This window comes from Athene cunicularia, assembly GCF_003259725.1.
Source record: "Athene cunicularia isolate RWA chromosome 2 unlocalized genomic scaffold, athCun1 chr2_part1, whole genome shotgun sequence".
Classification (NCBI taxonomy): domain Eukaryota; kingdom Metazoa; phylum Chordata; class Aves; order Strigiformes; family Strigidae; genus Athene; species Athene cunicularia.
In genome coordinates, this window is record NW_020799095.1 from 139,770,788 (window position 1) to 139,794,266 (window position 23,479).

At 34.6% G+C, this 23,479-nt stretch overlaps 1 protein-coding gene across 3 annotated transcripts in view; it reads right to left on the reverse strand.

The window, feature by feature from the left end:
* TAF2 (TATA-box binding protein associated factor 2) overlaps positions 1 to 23,479 on the reverse strand; it is a 62,668-nt gene that overhangs the window by 31,300 nt on the left and 7,889 nt on the right. For 2 of the 3 annotated variants that reach the window (XM_026842108.1, XM_026842107.1), the window contains exons 4-16: positions 19,033 to 19,151; positions 17,572 to 17,713; positions 16,987 to 17,218; positions 15,549 to 15,733; positions 14,863 to 14,976; positions 13,456 to 13,555; positions 11,748 to 11,833; positions 7,113 to 7,248; positions 5,497 to 5,651; positions 3,204 to 3,318; positions 2,996 to 3,105; positions 2,163 to 2,228; positions 76 to 328 (exon numbers count right to left, since the gene is read on the reverse strand). In XM_026842108.1, coding sequence (XP_026697909.1) covers positions 76 to 328; positions 2,163 to 2,228; positions 2,996 to 3,105; positions 3,204 to 3,318; positions 5,497 to 5,651; positions 7,113 to 7,248; positions 11,748 to 11,833; positions 13,456 to 13,555; positions 14,863 to 14,976; positions 15,549 to 15,733; positions 16,987 to 17,218; positions 17,572 to 17,713; positions 19,033 to 19,151 — 1,813 coding nt within the window. The remainder of the gene's footprint in view (positions 1 to 75; positions 329 to 2,162; positions 2,229 to 2,995; positions 3,106 to 3,203; positions 3,319 to 5,496; positions 5,652 to 7,112; positions 7,249 to 11,747; positions 11,834 to 13,455; positions 13,556 to 14,862; positions 14,977 to 15,548; positions 15,734 to 16,986; positions 17,219 to 17,571; positions 17,714 to 19,032; positions 19,152 to 23,479) is intronic. The other variant, XM_026842110.1, reaches the window with a different exon arrangement.

The window sequence follows — 23,479 nt, forward strand, 5'->3', positions numbered from 1 at the left end:
TGAGTTTTGACCCATTTTCAAATGTTTACCATGCCTAATGGATTTCTTGCCTTACTTCCATCCACACAACCTCACCTTTGCAAGGCAGAAGCAAGCCAGCATTCTCACTCGGTAGAAACACTGTTCCTGTTCTAGTATATCAGTCAGTGCGAGCCGCGATGCAGGAGTAGGGAACTTTTCCAATGCCAGAATGGCTTCTTCTTGAGCAACCACATCTCTCTCATATCGAAGCTGATACTGCCACATGAAATCAGACTGTTCAAATTCTACCTTCCTCAGTACTGACATATCAGGGTCTATTCTTATCCAGAGCAAAGGGGAATCAGCACTAAGACAGACATGAAAAACATAAATAGCTTACAACATTTCAAGACTACAGAAATTGAAAAGATTTTCTAACTTGTTATGAATTATTTTTAAAGCATTCAAAGAATCACAAAAGAATCTAAATTAAAGGGGACTTTTGAAAGTCACCTGGTCCAATTTCCTACTTCTAGTATGGCAATTCTATAGTCTCCAAGGGCAATTTGTCCAAACCTCTAATATATAAAAGCAAATACAGTGTTTTAGTATTTTTAACCTACAGATCTGAGTTCGTGGTAAACTACTGTATAATCTCAATATATTTAATTCTACTTTCTTAGACACTGTAACTTTCATAAGTGAGCAGCATTTTATCACCTTCTACAGTTTAAGACTACCAAAAAAATCCAAAAATAATCTGGTGGTAAATATACATTTTTTTATACACTACTTTTTATCAATAGATGTAAGAGTGCTTTACAAACACACACATGCTATGATGTTGACAGCTGCCAAAAGTAACCATGCAAATGCACAGAACTGCCAAGCCAAATGATGATAAAAGCAAAAGTATCAGACAGGATTAAAGTTTTAATCCTACAGACAAAACTACTCAATTGTATTCCACCCAAAACGAGTGTTTTATACTTTAATATTCATAGCACACCATGACTACAGAAGTAATTTATGGGAGCAACAAGCGTAAACTATATAATAAAGTCTCTTACTCAGTTTTCCACATAAAATTGAGAACAGCAAAATACAGACATGGAATTAGGAAAGAGTTTGGAATGACGAAAAGAGCATCATTTTAAATATGATGCGTATTTCTATAGACATTTCTAGAATATCTACAATTACTATCAAGATAGCAGGTAGAGAAGAAAGGATAGAAAAGAAGAGTGCATACATGGGATTTAGAAGAGGAGAAAAAAATGCACATTATCATATATGCTTGGAGCAAAGGAGTCCAAAGTGGACAAAAGAATGACAGCAACACAGATCAGAAAGTTAGCAGGTAAACAAAGCACAAGTGACTTGCTTAAAATCATATACCATAATGATAACAATAACTTCCTCAATGAAAATATCCCTTATAAAATTATTTCTCATCATATTTCAGATGAGGTTAAATATATGATAATTTTCAACACTTTTAAGGTGACAAGCAAACTATCCTTCTTCAAAGAGACACCATTAGTCTTCAAGAGCAGATTATTTACTTCCCTCAGCCAGCAAACAAGGTATCAACACCTTCAGGTATTTCTGAGAGCATCCCAGCTCCATCTCAAGAAGGGTAAAGCTGGTATTTACACTGAACAAGAATTTGCTTCCAGAGAGCTCAGTTCCAACTGAAATTAATGCCAGTATGAATTTCGTTACAAAGCATTTCATCACTTATTTTCAAACTAAAAGGATTCTTTTGCAATTAACCACAGATTTCAGGAACTTGTCTGTCTTCGTGCAAGTTAAGTGGTCTTCATCAAGGTCCAACAAAAATTGCTCTTAGTTTCAAGCAAATTCTTGTTTACATTTTACCTATAAAGTCAGCTGAAAGATATCATATCATTAGAAATTTGTAAGAAAGAATCAAGTAATTTATTGTATCACTTTATCATGCTTAAGGGGTTTTTTTTTAAAAAAACCGATTATAGTAGTTAACCTTTACATTTTATACTTCACCAGCATTTTCCCACCTACAGAAGTCTCAAAGAAGGCAAAGAAATGTGGTATAGTTTTGAAATTTGACAGACATATAATGAAGTACAGCATTACCAAATTCTTCAAAAATAGCATGCTTTAGAAAAGGGGAACATGGCTCAGTCTCACACTGAAGAAACTCCAACAAGCTAACTTACTCCATAGCAGAGAGGTCCATGTCCACCTCTTCTCCATTCATCAGTGGAATTTTTTTCTTCTTATTTCTATTAAAAAAGAGAAGAAAAAAATAGGTATAAATTACCATACTAGCAAAGATACATTCATAAACGGAGCTTAAGCCTGCAAAAGTCTACTTTCTGTGCACTTCACCACAATGAAAAATAATGTTCTCTCAAGCAAAAAAGTTACAAAGTTGAGCTGTGTATCAGTTTCGTTCAAATAATAATCACCCATACTTGACATTGGTTTAAACCTGACTTCAATCTTTTTTTACAACTACACATAAGCACACAACTCTAAGAAGTAGAGGACAAAGTAATTTTTAAATGCATGAGGAAGCTGAGAGAATCTATTTGGGAAGTATGTTACTTTTCTTGCTCATTACATTTAGTGAACAGCCCTGTCACTCTTATAGAAAGGAAAAACTATGCAAGTGCTTCATTCCTGTATCTTCACTTGAGGTACTCCTCCTACATTTGTCTTTCCTCTAATTTCTTTCCCATTCAAATGCATTTTTAATAATTTAATTAATTAGTCTTCATTCAACTCATTCTATATAAATAAGCCCTTTATAAAGATTTTATAAAATTACTGATCATTAAGAACTGCATATAAAATGTAAGGTCTCTTGCTGTCCATAAACAGTAGTAAATTCTATTTTCTTGCCATACATCACAGCTAAATCTTATTCTGTAAGATTAAGAAAATATAAACAGACAACTTAAACCCCCATATATTTATCATCAAATGCACTGTAAGTTTTCATATATTCAAACTAAAAAAACCCTGAAGTTTGTATTTTAGTTCTTACCTTCTGCTTTTAGAATGGCAAGGTATATCATGTTTAAGACTGTTTTCTTCAATTTGCAATGTATGGTTGAATGATCCATCAAGTTCTTGCACTGTCACTTTAAGAGGACCCTTCAAGTTCACAAGATTGTTATTAACATAAAAATTATGCTTATTAATGTCTGCATCATACTTGTACGTGTAGGTAAAATATGGAAGATTGACCTTACCACATATTTCTGAGTCCCAGGAGATGTGTAGTCTTGCTTTATTTCCAACTCCAATACATTCCGTTTTCTATTAAATGCAAAGCTACCATAGAATTTTACCACTCCACTCTGATCCCTGATAAGCAGTATAGGAATTCTAGTGCACAATGCAGCAGTTATAAACAAACATCATTCTCAATGTTTTCATTCTTTACACTTGCTTTATGCTGCTTTATTCCTAAAATTTCCCATCTCAAGAAAATCAGGAAATAAAACCACTTATGTTCATTCGAACTTTTAATTTTTTTTTCTTTAAACTGTTCTTTAATGTACAATTATGTATCTTATGATGAAAAACTGAAGTATAAGGAAAATTATCTAATAAGAAAGAAGTAATTATAAAAACCTACATTGGACTCCAACACATTCAATGTCCTTGGCATGCTCTCGGAGAAACTAATTGACTAAGAATTCAGTAATTTCAATATGATTTACTACATATTTCAGTTAAATAAAGCTCAGGGAAAAATGTAGACCTTAGCTTCTGTTTTCTAACCACACAATTATTTTATTGCAGTTTTTCAAACTGGATCACCGTGAGCATTCATATGTGTGTGTGTATATGTGAGTTCACATATACATGAGAGTATACAATATGATGATAAAAAGTAATGATCTCACTTCGCATTTTTATGCAAGGCAATTATTTCAAGTTAACTGTTCCTGTGAATAACTTCATCATTCATTATTTGTATGATAGCCATTACTACACTTCATTTATAGTAAAACTAAAACATGGGAATGAAGTATTTTAATCTAGTGCATGTTCCCAACAAGTCTCTGGAAATACAAGACAAAAGCAGGGAAAGAAAGCATATTCTTTCATGTCCTGATATTTAAGGGAGGAGCTTCCAGATTCAAAAAGGCTTCTTATGGTACATGCATTATTAACTTTTCTCCTAAAATATCATCATTTGGCTAAATGCCTCAGACTGGTTCTGTTCACAGTAGCTGCCTTCATGAATGTCTGTGTCTTTGTCATGAGGTACAGCTTAAAGTATTTTAATGGTTTCTTCAGCACAAGGTTTAAACTCAGAACCAACACAGCACTCATTAATAGCATAAGATAGCACTAGTTAAGATCAATAAGATATCCTCCCAACCAACACAAAGACCTACTGTGGTCTTACAGGCTGAAAAATCTATTATCACAGGTGAAACAGTGCTTGAAGCATGGTAGGGAGGTTGTAATCACAAGATTATACAGAACTTACAGTTAATAGGATCAGCCTTTGGGCCAAAGTCCAGAGAAGCTGAAAAATCCCCAAATCTAAGAGTTACAACTCTTCCTTGCTTACAGAACAGACATAGTTAAAGATTCACCCAGCTCAGAGAGTAATGCTGACATTTAGGTATATACTGCAAGTGTGAATATATCTACATATAGAACCCCTATTTTCCTCAAGTACTTGGCACAGCTAAGTATGGAAATTAGAATAACGTGTATTTATACTTTATGAATACTTCTGATGCAGATAAAATATTAACTTCTCATATTACTATAAATATTAATTATACGGTGGTTTTTAGTTAGATATTGAGATGCATGAATATTAAGACATCTCAAACAAATAATGTCTAAATACAAATACTCACTTTTGCTTTCAGTTAGAAGGTATGGTTTTGCTAGTCATGTATGATTCTAGCCTCCAGTGACATTAAACTATCAATTAAATCTGTTAAAAGGAGCAAGTTCAAATTTACCCTCATATCAATCCAAAATGACTAATATCACTGAAATTTGAAGAATCAACACACAGAGGTTTATTTTACCTTAAATTGTGACATTAACACAAGCCACCAAGATATTAAATGTTGTGTATTTTAAACCATCAGTCTGCACTTTAGGTTACTTATTTCATAGTGATTTACTGGAAATCACATCTTAAAATTCACCAGACTATAGCATTTTCCGTGTCAGACTTCAGCATATTTCTAAGGGCAGTGTCCTCTGGAATCCCTTTAGTATAATTTGGCCTTAAATTCCAGCAGAGTTCTTGTGTTTCTTTCAAAGTAAAACTTAGAATCATGAAATCCCTTCTAGTAAAGAACACGCAAAAAAGCCAGCATACTCTGAAAGACTATGAAAGAGTGTGAACCTATGGCTCACATATATATCTAATTCAAAAATAATGTACTTAACTGGTTTAAGCAAAGGTATTTCATACCTTTCTTCACATTCCTTTAACAGTGCCAATTAAAAAACGAATTCATTCTCCATATTAATAATCCAGACCAAGAATAAAAAGGATACACCCACTGCTTTATTAAAGGTTGGATGTCTTTGCCAGAGACATTTGAGATAGATTTCAAAAACCCAGATGTGGAAACCAACATTTGACTCCACATGTGTGACTGGAACTTCTGAGATGAAGCAGTGCTGGCCAGACTCAACAACTTGTTGAAAACCTAAAATGATAAAAAGTTATTATTTTCACTAAATACTTCAATATATAAAATACACTTTTCTGTTTAGTTGCAGCTGAACTGCAACTGAAGGCAAATAAACTCATCTTCTGATAACTGGCCTCAAAAAGAGTCTTTCAAAAAAAAAAAAAAACAAAAAAAAAATTCTGAAAATTATTTGTTTGTCCATATCAGAAATTGTGATTTGCAGACACAAATTAATTTTTACCTAAGGCAAACAGTCTATGATGATGAGAAAGCTCTGAAATCCCAGCTTCTTAACATGAGAAATGTTTAATGGTAACAAAATTAAACTAAAAATGTTGTCTTATCACTGCTACAGATACAAATTATCATGCAGCTTTTTAACAGAGTTGAATTCAAAGTGGAATATAGGAACAATTTTTGGCATGTATTTTCTAGTTCTAAGCACCTCCCTCTATACTTCAAAACCATGGAATTTGTGAGGTTATTCACTGCAAGCAGGTATGGCCTTCATTGACCAAACTGTAATGCAGAGGGTAAGGGATGTATTTTTAATAAATTCTTTCCACCTGAGCTTTTTCAAAGAACTTCCTCAAAGTTACATATACACGCAAAATCCATTAAAAGACCATCAGCTTTCAACATTTATCTACAGTAAAACAGATCACTATGTGCTTTTTTGAAATAAAAGCCATAAGGTTCTCTGCTTCGCTATTCCTTTTTCAAAAATTGCAAACAATAATGAAAATTTATATAAGGAAAGCTTTAAAAAAGGTTCATCTCCTGTATTTTCAACCTGACAACTGCCTATAATAACTCTAGCACAAGTACATACATGTTTTCCTTAAAAAAAGAAAAATCAAACCAACCAACCAACCAACCAAAAAACCCTGAAGTTGATAGGAAAAAGTAAGTTTCTAACCAGGTGTTTGTTTATAATACCCTATCTTTTTTAAGGCATGTCACAAAACACATGTAGTAAAGAAGTAAAACCATAAATCTAGAGAAGTTTAGCATCTCAGAATGAAATCACCATCTTCTCTTCAACTGCTTCTTCATATAAAGATCTATGCTCCCTCTAGCACTGAAAATTTTATACAGTGGAGACAGCAGAAGATGGATTCTCATTACTTTCATTATTTATACTTTGATTAGACTAGCTCACAGCAACACCAGTCAGCGTCAGTAAAACAGGTCCTCAGTGTTACCAACCAATCACAATAACCCAAAGCAATTAAAACCTTAACATTAAAGAGAATATGCAGTATATAAAAAGTATTACAAGTTATATATAATAGATAACCTTATCTTAATACAAATTACCTACATTTTATGTTTGTTCTATCCTGCTAAAACTGAAACGACGAATGGAATCCCATGATGACTTGTTTTGTTCTTCCTTAAACTGCATTTAACGAATAGAAAAGCAACTAAAGACAAAAAGTTGGCTATATTCCACATAATAATTTAAATACCTACCTGTAACATGAACTCCATGCTAATCCTGTTCTCAATCAGTCTCATAACAAGATGTGCTTTACACTGGAACATAGTGTAATATTCCCAGGACAGTGTATGAGGGTGTTTGATAGAAAAATGTAAATGTGATGCAGGGCTGAAAAATAAAAAACCCCAGTTCTCTATTTTGCCTTTCATGGAATAAAACTTAAAATGTATCTTTGCAACCAAGATTATAGATGCACCAACAATTATTTAGGATCTCTTATACTGCTTTAAAGTTATAAATTATGACATGGTTAAAACAACTGCATACTTGTACAGAAAGGTAACATGGGCATATGTACCCGCATACAGCAAGTACTGTATAGAGAGCAGTGGCAGGTAATACATATTGTGTATTACTGTAAAGACAGCAGCAACAACAGCAAGGAATCTGTGACTTGAATCTAGAAATTACTCACTAATTAATATTCTCCCTGATCAGCTTCCAATTAAAAGTGACTTTACATAGTGAATCTTTTATATTTAAACAAATTATTGTTTCAATTAAGGAAAAGTAAGAGTTTTAAAATTCACAGCAAACTTTCACACAATGAGCCAAAGGAATTGTTTGGGTTTTATTTTAGTTAGCAACTTTATGCTTCCAATACTTTGGCAAACTGACATCTTCTAAATCAGATAACATGCCAAGGAAGACTAGGCAGAGCATCATGTTACAGTTGCCACACTGTTTCCATAACTTGAACTATCTGTGGTGCTCCTTCACACATATCCTTTATGTCTGTAAGCAAAACACTTTAAATAGTTTGAGTTCATTCCATATCAGAAGACAAACAAATGGTGAAACCCTGAAACTTTTAAAAACAGAACTGATTTCTGGATAGCTGTAGTGGCTGTACAGCAATAAAACACAAAACCCCTTAATCTTGCTGAGCTTTAAAATTAATTTTCTCCACAAGTTATACATTTCAGAACATTTCTGACCTATAGTCCAGTTTCAAACTAGAAAAGTAGCTGTAATACTGTAATTCTCAAAAAACCCCAGACCTTTTGCCCCCTTTCAATGACTTAGAAGTGGAGATAATTACAAGTCTGACTTTATTTTATTGATGAACCAATCATGTGGCAACTGTATTTTGTTGTGCTATGTTTTTTCTTTCGGTCCTTTTCACAGAACATTTGAGTTTTCCATGAATGAATAACAAACATCTGAAGAAACTGGACGCATCAGGCCAACTTAAGAAGTGGGAATCCAGACTTATTTTATGCTGGTTGATGGAGAATAGCAAATCAGCCATTGTGACACAGAAAATGCCAACTACTTAAAACTTCTGGGCTCAAAACTGGATTCTTCCCATGATTCTCTCTTATAGGTAACCTAACTAAACCAGATGGACTAGATACCTGATTTGTCCAAAGACTTTAGAAGACGCTGCAAGACAGAATGAAATAATTCCCTAATTGTAATAATCAAAGATAGGTGCTATAAACCTGATCTTTCATGTCAGCTACCTCAGGAAAAGACTGGTCTTCCAGAACCTTCAAAGACCTATTAACAAACCATTTTAATTTTGACCAATCTTTCCATGCAGTTGAAAGACGTATGCAAGGAAGAAGTGTTCTGCCAGGACAGGACCAGCACTTAGCTCCTTATCTGCAGCACTTAAGATTTCAGGAGATGGCAAGAACCAAAGTAGCTATGACACATTAATATTTTTTTCCATCTTTCTGTTTACTGGGAGACTCCCTTGACTTTACTCATGATGTCTGTTTAAACATCTTAAGATGATACAAAAAGAAAAGTATTCCTAAATTTAAGCAAGTACTACCCTTCTTAGGTATAATAAGTAGATGAACAAGAAGGTACTTTTGTTTACTACTTACTGTTTCTAGTTGATAGGCAATTGCTAAAGTTCTCCTTATCAAAATTGTCCCTGTTATTTTGGATACTTCTCTATTCCAAGGTAGGGAAGGTTTAGCAACCATGAAAGAATTGAAATGCAAGGAGGAAACTGAGGTTGTGGCTCAGACATTATATAATAATTTGGTCGCAGTATAAGAACTATTTATCCAGCTTCAAATTATACAGTTGATTGACTTAAGATTCTTTTGTAGAAAATTACAGTCAAGCCAGGACCCACATTCTTGGCCTTCTTAAATTTAGTACATGTTGATTGATTTTGGTACTGGCAACTATTTAACTACAAATCAAGACTGAGGCAAGTTTGCATCTGACAGTTACATTTTGTAGTTTGTTAAATATAATGGGAAAAAATGTATAAATATTGTTCTTCAACCATTATATTTCTAAAACTTTTATTGAATTGGCATCAAATGAGAATTAGAAACATGGACCTAGAACCTTTGTCAAAGTGAAAATTGAACTAGCTCTTCAGTGGAAATTTATAATGCTCATGCTCTCGAACACACTGGTCATTCAATATAAACCTGTCAGTATTCTTCTTCCATTTAAAAGATATCTATATAAATTCCTTGAGGATCTTCATTTTTACAATAAGACTGTACCAGTACAATCAAAGACTGAAAACCAAAATCTGAGAGGGAAGAACACAAAATGAAAACTTAAAATATGAAGCTTTCATCCACACAGCAGTTAACCTGCAATTTCCTTTCTCTCATTTTCCCAAGCTCTGGGATTTCTTCTCTTAAAATAAGTGCTCTGGAGAGCAGTGTCTGTTTCACCAGACATAAACAGGAAGAATCTGTATGTTGCACAGAAATTAATTCAAGTGTTAGAAAGTCCTTTTTTCCACAATGATTTATTTCTATATTCTAATTTAGTTGAAAAATGGGATTATTAATTAACTCTTCTCCAGGTATTAATTGGGACTGTTGCAACACAAATATGTTTGCAGGAAACCATATCACAACAGCCAGAACAAAGAAATATAAAAACTGTATCGGACAGTTTTTCTAGGGTCAGGAGCATATACTTAATTTACATACAAGGCAACTTTGCAATCTACAAGAAACAGGATGTTGTAATTTACACTTAAGTGATGTTATGGTTATTATTAACATGCTGTAATACAATGAAGTAATGAAATAGCTGTAGAACTCAGTGTCTAACAGCCATACGTCATAGAGGAAACATACATTTAAGAGCATTAGAACAGGATTTTGTCAATTATTTGTGTACAATTCTAGAATAAAAACAATAAAATTAATGCAACTGCTAGATACTTTTACTTCAGTGAATTTCCTTTTTTAAAGTTTCATCTAGTTCCTATTTCTAATTTCATCTGATCCTATTAATGTAAATTTAGTTTCTCTGTACAGGGGACTATGTTGACAAATTGTAATGCTGGCAATTAAAAAGTCTGCCAAGACCTAATTCAGTACCCCAAATTTTCCTTAAAAAAAAAAATCATCGTCACCAACAGGATGCTTTAAAATGACTGCTGCTAGCTGTAACTTGCTTTTCAGAGGTATATGTAACAAAAGCATCTAGGTACTTGGTCTGCTTCACTACTTGGAAGAATAAAATAGTAAACTAAATCAAAATCCATCATGGGCAGACAAATGGAACTGAGTAATAGCTTGGCATGCATACAGATGGAGAAGCTACATTCATAACTGTCAACATCCTCATGCTGAGGATTCACGTGGCTGGGAAACCAGCATGTCCTACTCCTGATTTCAGAAAACACTTTGTTCTTTTTCATCTCTCAAAATCTGAATAGTGATCTTTTTATAAATGGGTTATTTGTATGCTTCATTCAGTTCTAAACCCAGAGTTTTAATTTTAAATTAACAAAATCTGGATTTGCACACACTTGAATGCAAAAGAACGACTGCTGCAGTCAATTTCGGTTGTATTTTCATAATACAGGGACTTCTACAGTAAAGACTTAGAACTACACATATTCTCCACCTGCACATGCTCAACCTCACACTTTTGGAAACTCATGAGCAGTGTGTGCAAAGAGCGACAATTTGTGAGGCTGTGTCATAACTAGATTAATTTAGCCAAGAAAAGAAAAACCCAGCAAAAGGTTGTCAGTGAAACCTGGATCAACTTACTGATCTGACTTCTAGTAATATTCTTCTACCTCCAGTGGTTAGCACTAATCAGTACAGAGTATCACAAAAGAGGTAAGGGGAAAATTCCTAAGCCAGCAATACTGAAGCTACAGGTATGGGAAAAATACAAACCCAGCTAGTTCACAGTTACCAATGGTACTTCACAGATGACTAACATAATACTTTTTTTTCCAACTGATTAAGAAATTTCAGTATGATTGCAAGGTGAGAGTGGAAAGAAAAAAGAGCAAAGAAAAAGAAAATTGATGATACTGTAAAAAGCCTAAAGATTACTAACCACTTCAAAAATAGCTCAGATCAAAATTCTGGCTTCATACTCTCTCTCAAACTCTTACTAAAAAGTAGTTTCATAACAGCATTGAAAACATTCATTATACGTAATTCCTTTCAAGATTTAAGGTGAAAAAAACCAAAAAACTAGCAGTGATACAATATATTCAAGACATACTTTATGAGACTGGTAATACATGCCTTGGGCAGCTGTAGATCTTCAGCCTTTGGCCTTGTGCTACACAACACACCCAAGGCATATATTAATGGCCCCATAAAAACATACCCTGTAATGACTTGCGGCTTAAATAAACATACTTGTCTTTCTCTTTTCCTCCTCCGAATATTGGATGCAGTAAAACTCCACCAGTCTTCAGTTCATATGCCACTATTTGATCTAACTCCTAAAATGTACATAAGCAAACAATTTAAAAAAGTAGAGAAATTATTCAAAGAAGACAGGAAAGCTTTTCATACCATTGTTCAAGCCATAACTCCTAATTAAACTTATTTACAAACACGGAGAGCATTTTAAAATCAGGTATGTTCCTCAGCATGGCAAACAAAAATAAAACAGTAGAAATTAGCAGTTACTACTTGTTCTGGAGTCTGGATTATGGGTCAACTCACAACAATATTTAACTATGTCTGAAGAGTTTTATTGTTCAATAAGTTAGCTGTATTTGACCAAAAGAAATAAAGGTGATCACCATTTCCTTGCACTGTAAATTAATACTGGGTATGCCTACACAGTATACTGCAGCATATAGAAAATCACCTTTACCCATGCCCAAGCCAGACAGAAGCCCAGCTCTGAAGCAGAACAAGTTTGAATTTGTGCCGTGTTCTGCCCATTTTAATGAGCACACTTCAAGGCAGGATGTTTGCATGGGCTCACTATCACCCAACACGGCTTTTGAAACAAATAGGGTCAGCTTGAGCACAGGGAGAGTTAATTGACGTCTGTCTGCAACCCAATGTCAGTCAAGGGATTTCCAAATGTTGATCAATTCATATAATCTTACACACTTTCCTATCTTGATACATTCAAAGCAGTAAAGGCAAAACTGGAGGCTGTGACAGTAGCACCTCTCAGTTTTATGTGGAAGCACTTAGCTAACTCATAGGGAAGAGCATGAGCAACTGATATCCAGAAGCAACTTCTGCTGCATGTAGCACCGAACTCTCGAGACAGACCTTCATCCAGTTTTGCTGTTCTCTGTAGCACCCACACTTTAGCACAGACAGCACATGACTGGTGAGCTGAATGGACATTAGGCAGATAAGGATATGGTATTGGGTCCCCATGTGAGTGAGAGATGTAAACGGAACCCATGGGGTTAGAAATCTAGTTTTTGGAATGGAAAAGTATGAGGAAGTGTTGAGAGGAAGAAGAAGAAAATAAACATCTTTCTGTGCATGAATATTACTGGCGAAGAATGAGGAGTCACTGCTGCTATCACTAGAAAGTGACTGTCTCGGAACATTACATTCTGAAATGTAAGGTATAGACAGAAAATTCTTTGCCAAGACAAGAAATCCCTTCAACAGAGATTTTTTACTGTTTCATTATTTCATTTAGTACTTAAACAACACTAAAAGCTATTTAATCCACTACTGATTCAAGCTAACACTGGAGCCCTTCTGAGCTATATGGATGGCCATCACAGCGTAACAGAATTTACCAAACACATCTCCTTATGAATCCCATATTCTACTCTAAGTGTTCAAAAAAGTACAATCTTTTTTTTACTTTTTCTATTTTTTTTGCAAAAGCCCAAACAAAAACTAATTGCACAGAGAGACCATGAAAATTATTATTCATTAGGCAATCACAGAAACATATTTTGATTGTTTGGTGTTTTTCCTTGCAGCAAGCAGCAAAAATATTTCAGCTTTAAGTTTTGTCGCTGCTAAACATTTCTTTAAGTTGCAGTGCAAATCTGCATCATATTCTGGTTTTACATTGCATCTTCTTTGATGTAAAATGTTTGAAAGATTAAAAAAATACTATTATCTTGTTTACCTGCTTAATCCAGTGACGATACTCATTAACACCAAAGGTTTTTTTCATCCAAAGGCCATAAATATAACCAGAGATTCCCTTTAGCACCCATTCATCTGACCTGTATTAAGAAAGCAGCATGAATTACAACACTTCCGAAGGTATTTTGTAAGGGATGGTATTTCTGACCAGCTCAAAACAGCCACAAATTTCAGCAGGTTATATAACTTCTCTAAGTCAACAGGAGTCTGATGAGCTGTGAACCAATTTATATATCTAACTTGGAACCTGGATGGGGATGATGAAACTGAAAAGGAGTGAAAACTCAACTTCTACCACAGAAGCCCCGATTAAAATATAAAAGCAAACTATTTAGCTGAAATAGTAACAACAGAGCAGGGGATATGGACATTAAATTCAAAATAACTGCTAATCTGTATGATTGTTGCTTGCTGATAAACATCTCAATACAATGGAGAAGTTCTGGACAGCAAGCAGACAAAATACCTATCTCACACTCTGGTGGACACCCATTTATAAACACCTGTTCTGAGAATTATGTTCTAAGAGAGAAAAATATGGACAAAACCTAAAAATGACCATGAATCAGAATTCTAAACATAAGAATGACATACAGGCTATGATAAAGTGAATAAAGACATAAATAAAGGGAGTCATTGTTAGAGAGGAAAAAATTGTCTTCACCATGAAAGTAGGCTAGAAATAAGGACGAGCAAGAGAAATTATAATAGTACAAACAGCTATTTAAAACCACATTGATTTCTCTTTTTTTAAGCCAAGGATACTCTGGAACTTACACTTTTGCCATGAAAAAAAGTAATAGGCTACTTGTATCTGATATGTAAAGTATATGTAAAAGGCTTTAAAATAAATACTGATCAGAACTGCAAGAGCCAGTAGGGAGAGATTTTCTGAGATGGAGTTACAGGCAGCTTACCACACCAATGGATTTGTGCATTTCACACTAATTTCTGCATTCCTCTCCCTGAATTTCGTAACTTATTAGTTCTGCACTCCACAAGTACTTCCTATGCCAGCTACACTTCTTCATATCCAAAATATCTGACAGAAATTTTACTGATGATACAAAAGACTCTTCCTTCTAAAATCTCCAGGTGCCAAAGCCCACTACGACATTCAATAGCATTAATTTCTGAGAGAAGACATGTTCAATCTCTGCAGTCTTTGGAACCTTTACATCTCACATTCTCCTTTCAAACAAACAAACAACAAACACTCATGGATTTTCATTTATCGAGCAGGTTTTATTATTTCTCTTTTTTTTTTTTCCTTTCTTCTACAGTTACCATTTCACTTATTCTTCTGAAAAAATGCAACATGTAAATTAAAGTTTTAGTTTCCTAGATTTTTCCCATTTTCTAGAGAGTATAATGGTAAAATACTTACCAGGACATTCTGGATATAAAGCATCCGAAGAACTGCTGGGCCAGGGCCTGTGCTAAGCACCTCCTTGTCAGTGGTGTTTCATCTATAATCATTGCGCTGTGTAAGAGATTTGTGCTGGACCCCCATAAAAAGAAAGTAACACAATATGAACTCCAGTTCCAAAGAAACAAACTAGAGATCTTGCTTTAAAAGCCAAAACAAATACTTCCTTCAGTGGTTTTCCAATGAGATAGTAACATCTTTTATTTAATACCCTTAAGCCAGGCAGATCTCCTGCTATTATCATCTATAAACAACTCTATGTGTAGAGGCAAAGTAGTTTTCTTTTTAACTGGTGAAACTCTCTTGGATTCCTGGTACATTACCCCAGCTGAAGAAAAATAAAACATAGTCAAACTTCTGCACTTAATTTGATCTTAATATTTCATACATGGTATTTCTAATTTAGAGAGGAAGACACTGCCAATTGTTTCTTAAAGAAGATATAAATGCAACACCTTTATAGCATATAAAATTAGAAATGGTATTAAAAGCCTGTAATGTCAACAAAAGCCATTCTTTTCAAACCAGAGAGCCTAAAACTCTGGCTACAAAACCAGTAAGAGCTTCACGTATTTCTCAACAGTTTTGGATCTAGAGCTTCTAGGCCTGTGAATTTAGAAGGTGTAATTTTCTCAAATACTAACCTGAAAATACTCATGGATGCATAAGCAGCTACTTCAACATAAGCTTCATCTATAAAAACAGTCTTGAAACAAGAGTATGGATAGCGACAGGTAAGAATCTCCTCATAAAATTCAAACACCTCGTGAAGGTATGACGTGGTATGTTTGAGCAATGGGAGAAGTTGTGGTAAGCAGAAGTGAGTTACCTACAAGCAAAGGAAAATTTGATACAAGACAAATATATTTAAATCCATAAATATCAAGAATATTATATAGCAGAAAAAAACCCACAACACAACAAACATATAGCTGCTGTAAATGTAACAGAAAAAAAAAAAAGTATTTTCAAGCTGTGATAATGACCACAATGGCAGAAAAGTGCACCAGGAAGTCCATCTTAATTGTAAGAGCAACAACAGGAAAATAATTTTTAGCAGATAAAGAACAGTAACAATGTCTACCCAGTAATGTCTATCATTTAAAAACATGACATTTTTCTTTTGATTTTGTAATCCAATGTCTTTTGGAGATAGTATTTCTTTTATACAGTAGACTTGGCCATTTTCAAATCAGTCAAGCAGTGCTACTGTTTAGAAGACTTGTGACAGCTAAAACTACAAGTAACCTTTGATACTACTGTTTTTTCCACAAACCTATGATGCAGCCAACAACACTGACTTCAGCAGTGACAAAAGAACCAAGCTGAGAATGCTATATAACTTCAAGTCAGCTCTATAGAAGTCAAGCTCTCCAGAAATTTATCATGGCTTTTTTTTTTTCAAATATCAACAACTGGGTTTTTTTTTTTAACAGTTATTATCTTTCACCAGTGAGTATGACTCACCAATAAGTCAACAGAATACCATTGCTGAGGACTAAAATCCAATGTTTGTCTTTGGATCAAGCAAAACATAGCTATTTCCCTGTATTTTCCTCTCATGTTTTCAAAAGAAGAATATGCAGACCATTCTTTAAGTTAAACTGGTAACTTAATCTGGCTGCCAAGTCCATCCTTACCAAATCTAAAACAATAGATGTAAATATTAACTGGTGGACTTCAATATTATGGTAGCAATCTGTTAAGAATGAAAACTCAGTGTCAGTTTTAGTTCAGAAGACTACTCAATTGTGTAGCAATAATTTTATATCTACTACCAGCAACAGGATGGGTTTAAAGATATTTTAAGAAATATGCTTTTACCAACTACAACTAAACTAGCCCCATAAATTCAGACATAAATTGAATTATTGCTCTATTAAAGGCTTTACCTTGGACATAAATTTAAATACAGGCATTACTAGAGCATTACTAGATAAGTTTTATCATGTAACTGTACTAATGGAGGTCATATCTAGACATACCCATACTTGATCAATATATACTGGTTACAACATAAAAATAGTCACTAACACTTTTTTTAAAAAAAAAAAAAAAAGAGGCCTCTACGAAGATTATTACCTCATGCATGTATGGATCAACAAGAATTTCAAAAGGTCCTATTGCCAAGGAGATGTTAGAAGCTGCAGTTGGAATAGTCAGCATGTAATGAAAAGTCTTCTTTCTCATATCATGAGTATATACAGTTTCCACCAAATCTCCGTTTGAAACAGCCACCATTGCAGCATCTACAGTATACTCAAGTTTCCAGGTACACAACTCAGAATATGAATCAACACAAGGAAACCAAAATCTAGGGAGGTTAAGATTGGGGAAAAATGGTTAACAATTATACTTAACAATTATACTCTCTTTTTCACAGATATCTTTTCTCTCCAGTTCCAAACTATACTCTTAAATACTTTGAATGTTGACATACTGACTCCTAGTATACAGTAATTTTATAAAGCACAAGTTTCTTTGTCATTACCTCCTGCTGAGCTATAAAGACCAGAAATCCTAATTACTAATCATTAGGTGCTACTTCACATTGGTAAGCTCCTTTCAAGCATAAATTAAGCTTTAGTACTTTTCAAACTTAAAAAAAAAAATTAGTTGCATTTCCTGTAAGAAATACAGTCTAACATATAAAGATAATTTTCTTACCTTGTAGAGTTTTGATAACCACATGAAAAGACATGAGCCCCTCTTTCTGCCATGCTGCCCTCCATGTTCGGTACCACAAAATGAAGGCCTCCTTTTGGCTGGTCCAGAGAAAAGTTTATATGCACTTTCAGGACTTTTAACTCTGCAGCACCAAGACCAAAATTGGAGTAAGTATATACACCTTACATGAATGTTATTTCAGAATAATAATTCAGTCTTGGACTCTTGATCTTGATTATGTGTTTGCTTCATTCTCATGCACCTCCAGGTCTAGTTACAAAGCATTGCTCAACTGCTTACTAAACTGAGACCTCTTAAGCATAACTTACAGGATATGAATTTATAAGAATCTTTATTAGCAACTGCAAGTGGAGTTACATTTCATCTTCCAACTCCCCAATAGTAAAGAATCTTTATACACTGATTGTACCCTAACCATGGTCTCCTTTGTCCCTTCCTGAAATAATTTTTTATAAAAACTGTATGTAACGGGAACATTCTTAAAAGACATGTTATTGTCATTTGCAGTTTCTCAAAACCTCTTATTACAGTTAAAGATTTTCCTGTAACTTAAGTGTCTTTGCTTTGGTTTAGTTTCACAGAAATCTCACCTATGAATAGACTGGCAAGAAAATAAATTCAAGCATATGGTGAAATTTATCCAACAAGTCTCACCATATTTTGGCATCCAAACTTTAAAAAGAAAAATTATACCTGTTTGAATATTTTCCCTTCTAGACTTAGAAGTAAGACAACAGGACCTTAAACAAAAATTAAAACAAACAGAAGTGTCTTTCCCATTAAGGTGTAATCTGACAACACTACATGAATCAGCTTCATGATACAGTTGTTATTATTCTCTCACAGGTCTCACAAATCCATAGGAAAAACTGATAAAACCATGTAAGAAAACAATACAAGAAACTAATAAAATCCATGTAAGAAAATAATCAACGTTGGAGAGTGATTTATTAAAAGAGTTCCTTGTTCCAGGATCTAGAATACCACTTTATAAAGTAGTCTACTTTTCACCACCAAATCATTTTTAAAATGACCATTCTTCAAAGTTAGATGGGAAAAAAAAATATTTTTAGTAAAAGACGTGTATAGATATATCCTTGTAAATTATTTTTCCTGTTGGATCATATATATTGTAAGCAGCTTCAAAATTACAATTTAACACCCAATATACTCCATTACACCCACTTCCTCATGTGTACTTCTAGGTTCATGACCACCCAAGAATGCTTGCAACCACTTCTCCATATTACCAAGAAGTATGAAAATATTTTTCAGACTTCAAACAGAAAGATACGGGTGAGGAAAAAGGAAACAATAACCATCATTTCATAAAATAATGTAATGCTATGATTTTTATTTAAATCTACTACCTTCTCATGCAAACTCATAGCTAACAACACTAGGACATCTTAATTTCTCAGTATGGTTTCTTTACTGTACCATCAACATGTTTCCACAGCTCCGAGGGAACCTTAATGCAGAGTTCTCCATTTCCAGCATCTGGGTCCACAGCACTGACTGCGGCAGCATAGGCATTGGAAAAATAGTTGAGATTCCTCCTGTCAGAAATACCCAGTTAATTCTTAAAGTACATGCTAAACTACAAAAGAACGACTTTGGAAGTTATATGATTTTCATAGTGCATGTTCAACCAAGTATTTTGTTTCTAAAGGGGTGGAGGGAAAAAAAGGAGTAAAGACTAGTTTTTAAAGAACAGAACTTAAAGCTAGGGTCTTACAGAACTGATCTATGATGAATAAGACTTAATCCACAATGAACTAAATGGAAATGCTCAGTGCTCTTTTCTTCCAAATAAGAGTAATATTTACATTTATTGCAAGAGAAATTAAAAAAAATATTTTTTAAAATTTGGATTGAGTTTGTATGTTTATTCTAAAGATCTGTCTTGAGGATCTCCCTCCTTATATACTGCAGTTTTGCTTTTATATTGTTTTTCTAAATGTAGTAAGATTTTAGCTTGGCCATGTTTTTTCCTCCCCATTAGCTTGATGGATAGGAACAGTTTTATTTTATGTACTTGTAAATATCACATAAAATATTAGATGCTGAAGTTTTGGCCTTAATACACAAACACAGAAATACATATACTTTTTAGTCTCTAGAAACATTTTTTTTAACATGTTACCATAATTCATTTATTTAGCATGCAAACACAGATTTTTGTAATCAGGTTTTTGTAATCAGAGCTGTTGATTTTTGTAATCAGAGCTGTTGAAGCTACTATATATCAGCTGCTAATTGACTGCACATTTCATTCTGAAGTCATACCATTACTTCAGTTATGACTTACATTAACTTATCTACTGAAATGAGCAGGAATATGCATATCTGCTGTTAAAGTGGTTATGAGCAGGATACTATCTTATTATTATTTAATGTGATTATGTTCAGAGACTAGAGGATGACCAGTCAAGTTCAAAAATAACTCTGCTTTTGCATTACTATGAAATAGCTTTTATAATTTTTCAAAATGGATTTTTAAACTGTGTAGAACATGGAAGCAAAACCTTTCTCAAGTCTAATCCTCTAGTACACAGAATTCTTCAAAAGCTCAAACAACTCCACCTGAAGAGAAACTGTTTGAATTACCACCTTTTTTCCCCAGAACTGATGAATCCAACCACTATGGGGGCAAAGCCACAATCAAGGATAACGCTACCACAGAACCACAGAATATTTGGGGTTGAACGGGACCTTTAAAGGTCATCTAGTCCAATGCCCCCTGCACTGAGCAGGGACATCTTCAACTAGATCAGGGTGCTCAGAGCCCTGTCCAACCTGACCTTGAATGTTTCTAGGGCTGGGCCATCTACCACCTCTCTGGTCAACCTGTTCCAGTGTTTCACCACCCTCATTGTAAAAAGTTTCTTCCTTATACCTAGCCTAAATCCACCTTCTTTTAGTTTAAAACCATTACCCCTTGTCCTGTTGCAACAGGCCCTGCAAAAAGGTTTGTTCCCATCTTATAAACTTTCTTTAGGTATTGAAAGGCTGCAGTAAGGTCTCCCCAGAGACTTCTCTTCTACAGGCTGAACAACCCCAACTCTCAGCCTCTCTTCATAGTAGAGGTGCTCCAGCCCCCTGATCATCTTCTGGGCCTCCTCTAGACACACTCGAGCAGGTCCCTGACCTTCTTATGTTGGGGTCCTCAGAGCTGGATACAGCACTGCAGGTGGGGTCTCACCTCCCTTGACCTGCTGGCCACGCTTATGTTGATGCAGCTCAGGACATAGTTGGCTTTCTGGCTGTGGGTGCACATTGCTGGCTCATGTCCAGTTCTTCATCCACCAGTACTCCCAAGTCTTTCTCAGCAGGGCTGTTCTCAACTCCTTCATCTCCCAGTCTGTACTGACACCAGGGATTGCCTCAACCCAGGTGCAGGATTACTGCACCACAATGGAGTAAATTAACTTTTGGCTGCGGACTCCACTCTTCCATGGAATCTGAAGTCCACACAAAGCAGACATGATCTCACTGCGGGATTTTACTTTCATCTAACCATTCTCTATTCACCACCCGCAGAGGAAACAGCATTCAACCCAAATTACAGTACCTTACTTGGAAGACTGAAGGATAATATAACCATGCCAGAATCATCCTGTAATTCTAGGTATGTCAAACACCATACTTATATTCCTAGCCTTCCACATCTAAAAAACTTTGCTAAAAGACTGAAATATATTGAGAACATATTTTCATGCAGTTCTTCATCTTTGGCAATAATAGTGCACAAATTCCCTGGCACCACTACCAAGACTGGGAATGTCAGGAGCAGTAAACTTGTCTACTTTGCTTGGAACCTTCTGAAAATAGGACGTGAATAGTAAATTGGAGCATATGAGCACAGAAACACCCAAATCCCAAGTTTTAATACATAATCATTTTTTCCTTTTTCATAGCTGAAGTGTACCTAAAGATAGAATATAATGCCAACAAGTTTTAAAAGCACAAGCTTCAATTTGTACAGTGGAATATACCATAACTTCAGCTATGGTTCCAGAACAACTCAAAACAAAACTCTAGGTGAAGTGCTGTCTCCTAGTCTCAGCCATGCATTCCTACTCTCTCACTCATTAAGGAGACTACTGTTCATCCAACCCTGCAGTGATGAAGCTGAAAGTGCCAAATCGAAAAAAACCCCAAACAATCTTGCAGACAGCTTTCAGTTGGTTTAGCTCCTGATCTGACATACTGAGGGGTCAAAGAAGTGCTACTACTGAGGCATAGGAGACTGTCAATGGGATCATAATCACCCCAACCAATGGTGCTTTAAGCTGTCTCCAAATGGCATCCTAGGAAGGCAAACAAATACCACTGGAAAAATCCTCTTTAAAGAAAGACTGCATGACTAAGAACTATCTTAGTAATTAAAGAAATTGGCAACAGAAAACAGCAATAACATTCTGTTAGATTGTAAGGTCTCAAATGTTTAAATTTTAATCTAAACTGCTTCTGAAAATTCACTGTTACTGATAGTGAATACCTTTTCAATATATCAGTGAGAATTTCCCCAAGATTTGAGGATCGTGATGAGCTTGTGGTTCCATTTTGAACATCAATGGGTTCATAGACAGGAAAATTATTATTTTATAGCAAGAAAGGTAGACTCCACAGGGCTTAACATTTTATGGAAAACAGTCTATTCTGATATTTCTGTTTTTGTGAAGTGTTCCAATTCAAATGGGTGATTCATTGCAAAAGGAATCCATTAAAGGCTCAGTACCACAGATTAATTTTTTCATAGATTGAACTACTCTCAATAAACTGGATATGGTAATTTTAACAAAAACAGAGCACACATCAAAAGTTATGGCCCAAGGAACAAAGATAAATTTTCCTAAGGCTAACTGTAGATTGACAATGAAAAAGTAATATGCATTCATGTTTTTTCCTGGTAGATATATATTTTATTATGAGAATTCACCTAAAGCACTAATAATTACAGCCCAAGTGCATGCTTGTTGACTAACTGGAACCAAGTGATCCTGTGAAGACTTATTTTTTAAAGCTATTCATTGATTTCAAATACCTTCATGTCAACTTTCCATAGCATACCTCACTACTAGCTGCAGAGGTGCTACTTAACTGTTACACAGCACAAACATATGGTCTATAAACTAATTTATTCTTACAGTACTTAATATCAACTTTGCAAAGGAAGTTCTTTGATCCACATGTAATTCATGACCTGTCATTACCTGCAATTTATTTACTATTCTACTTTACTCCCCAGGCACAATTAGCACTTGGTCTTGGAGTCCAACCCCAAAATATATGATACAGCATATATTATACCTAGTATATTTTTTATATATCTTTAAAAATATGTACCTGTATAGGTAATTTATTAATAAATTAACAATTTGAATCTTTGGCACACTGAAAAACCCAATTTTCATTCTTGACCAAGGCTAAGGGCTTTGCCATCTCTTGCTTCAAAAGTTCTCTACACCTCTGTTTATTTCTAACAAAGTCTATCATGAATTTTAAACTAGATAAGCATCATACCAGTAGAAATTAAGGCTATTTATTGCAGCAAAACATATGCTTAGTCCACCAGTATTTTTTTTATTTTGTGCACAGGCTAAAGGCTTGATCACTGACTTCTCAGAAGAAAGAATATTGCAAGACATACCCTGAAGACTACCACATTGCTCTCTCTCACAGTTTACTGCTGCTTGTAACTAAAGGAACAGTGAAGTTGGAGGATATCAAAATATCTTCTTATTTTTAATGTTTAAAAACTACAGGCTTCAAGTTAAAAAAACCCAAAGAGCTGAACTAGTGAATGAACAGGTATACACTGCCGAAGGTTAAAATTACACTGAATATAGTACCTATGCACAGGAAAGTGTTATGTGCACAT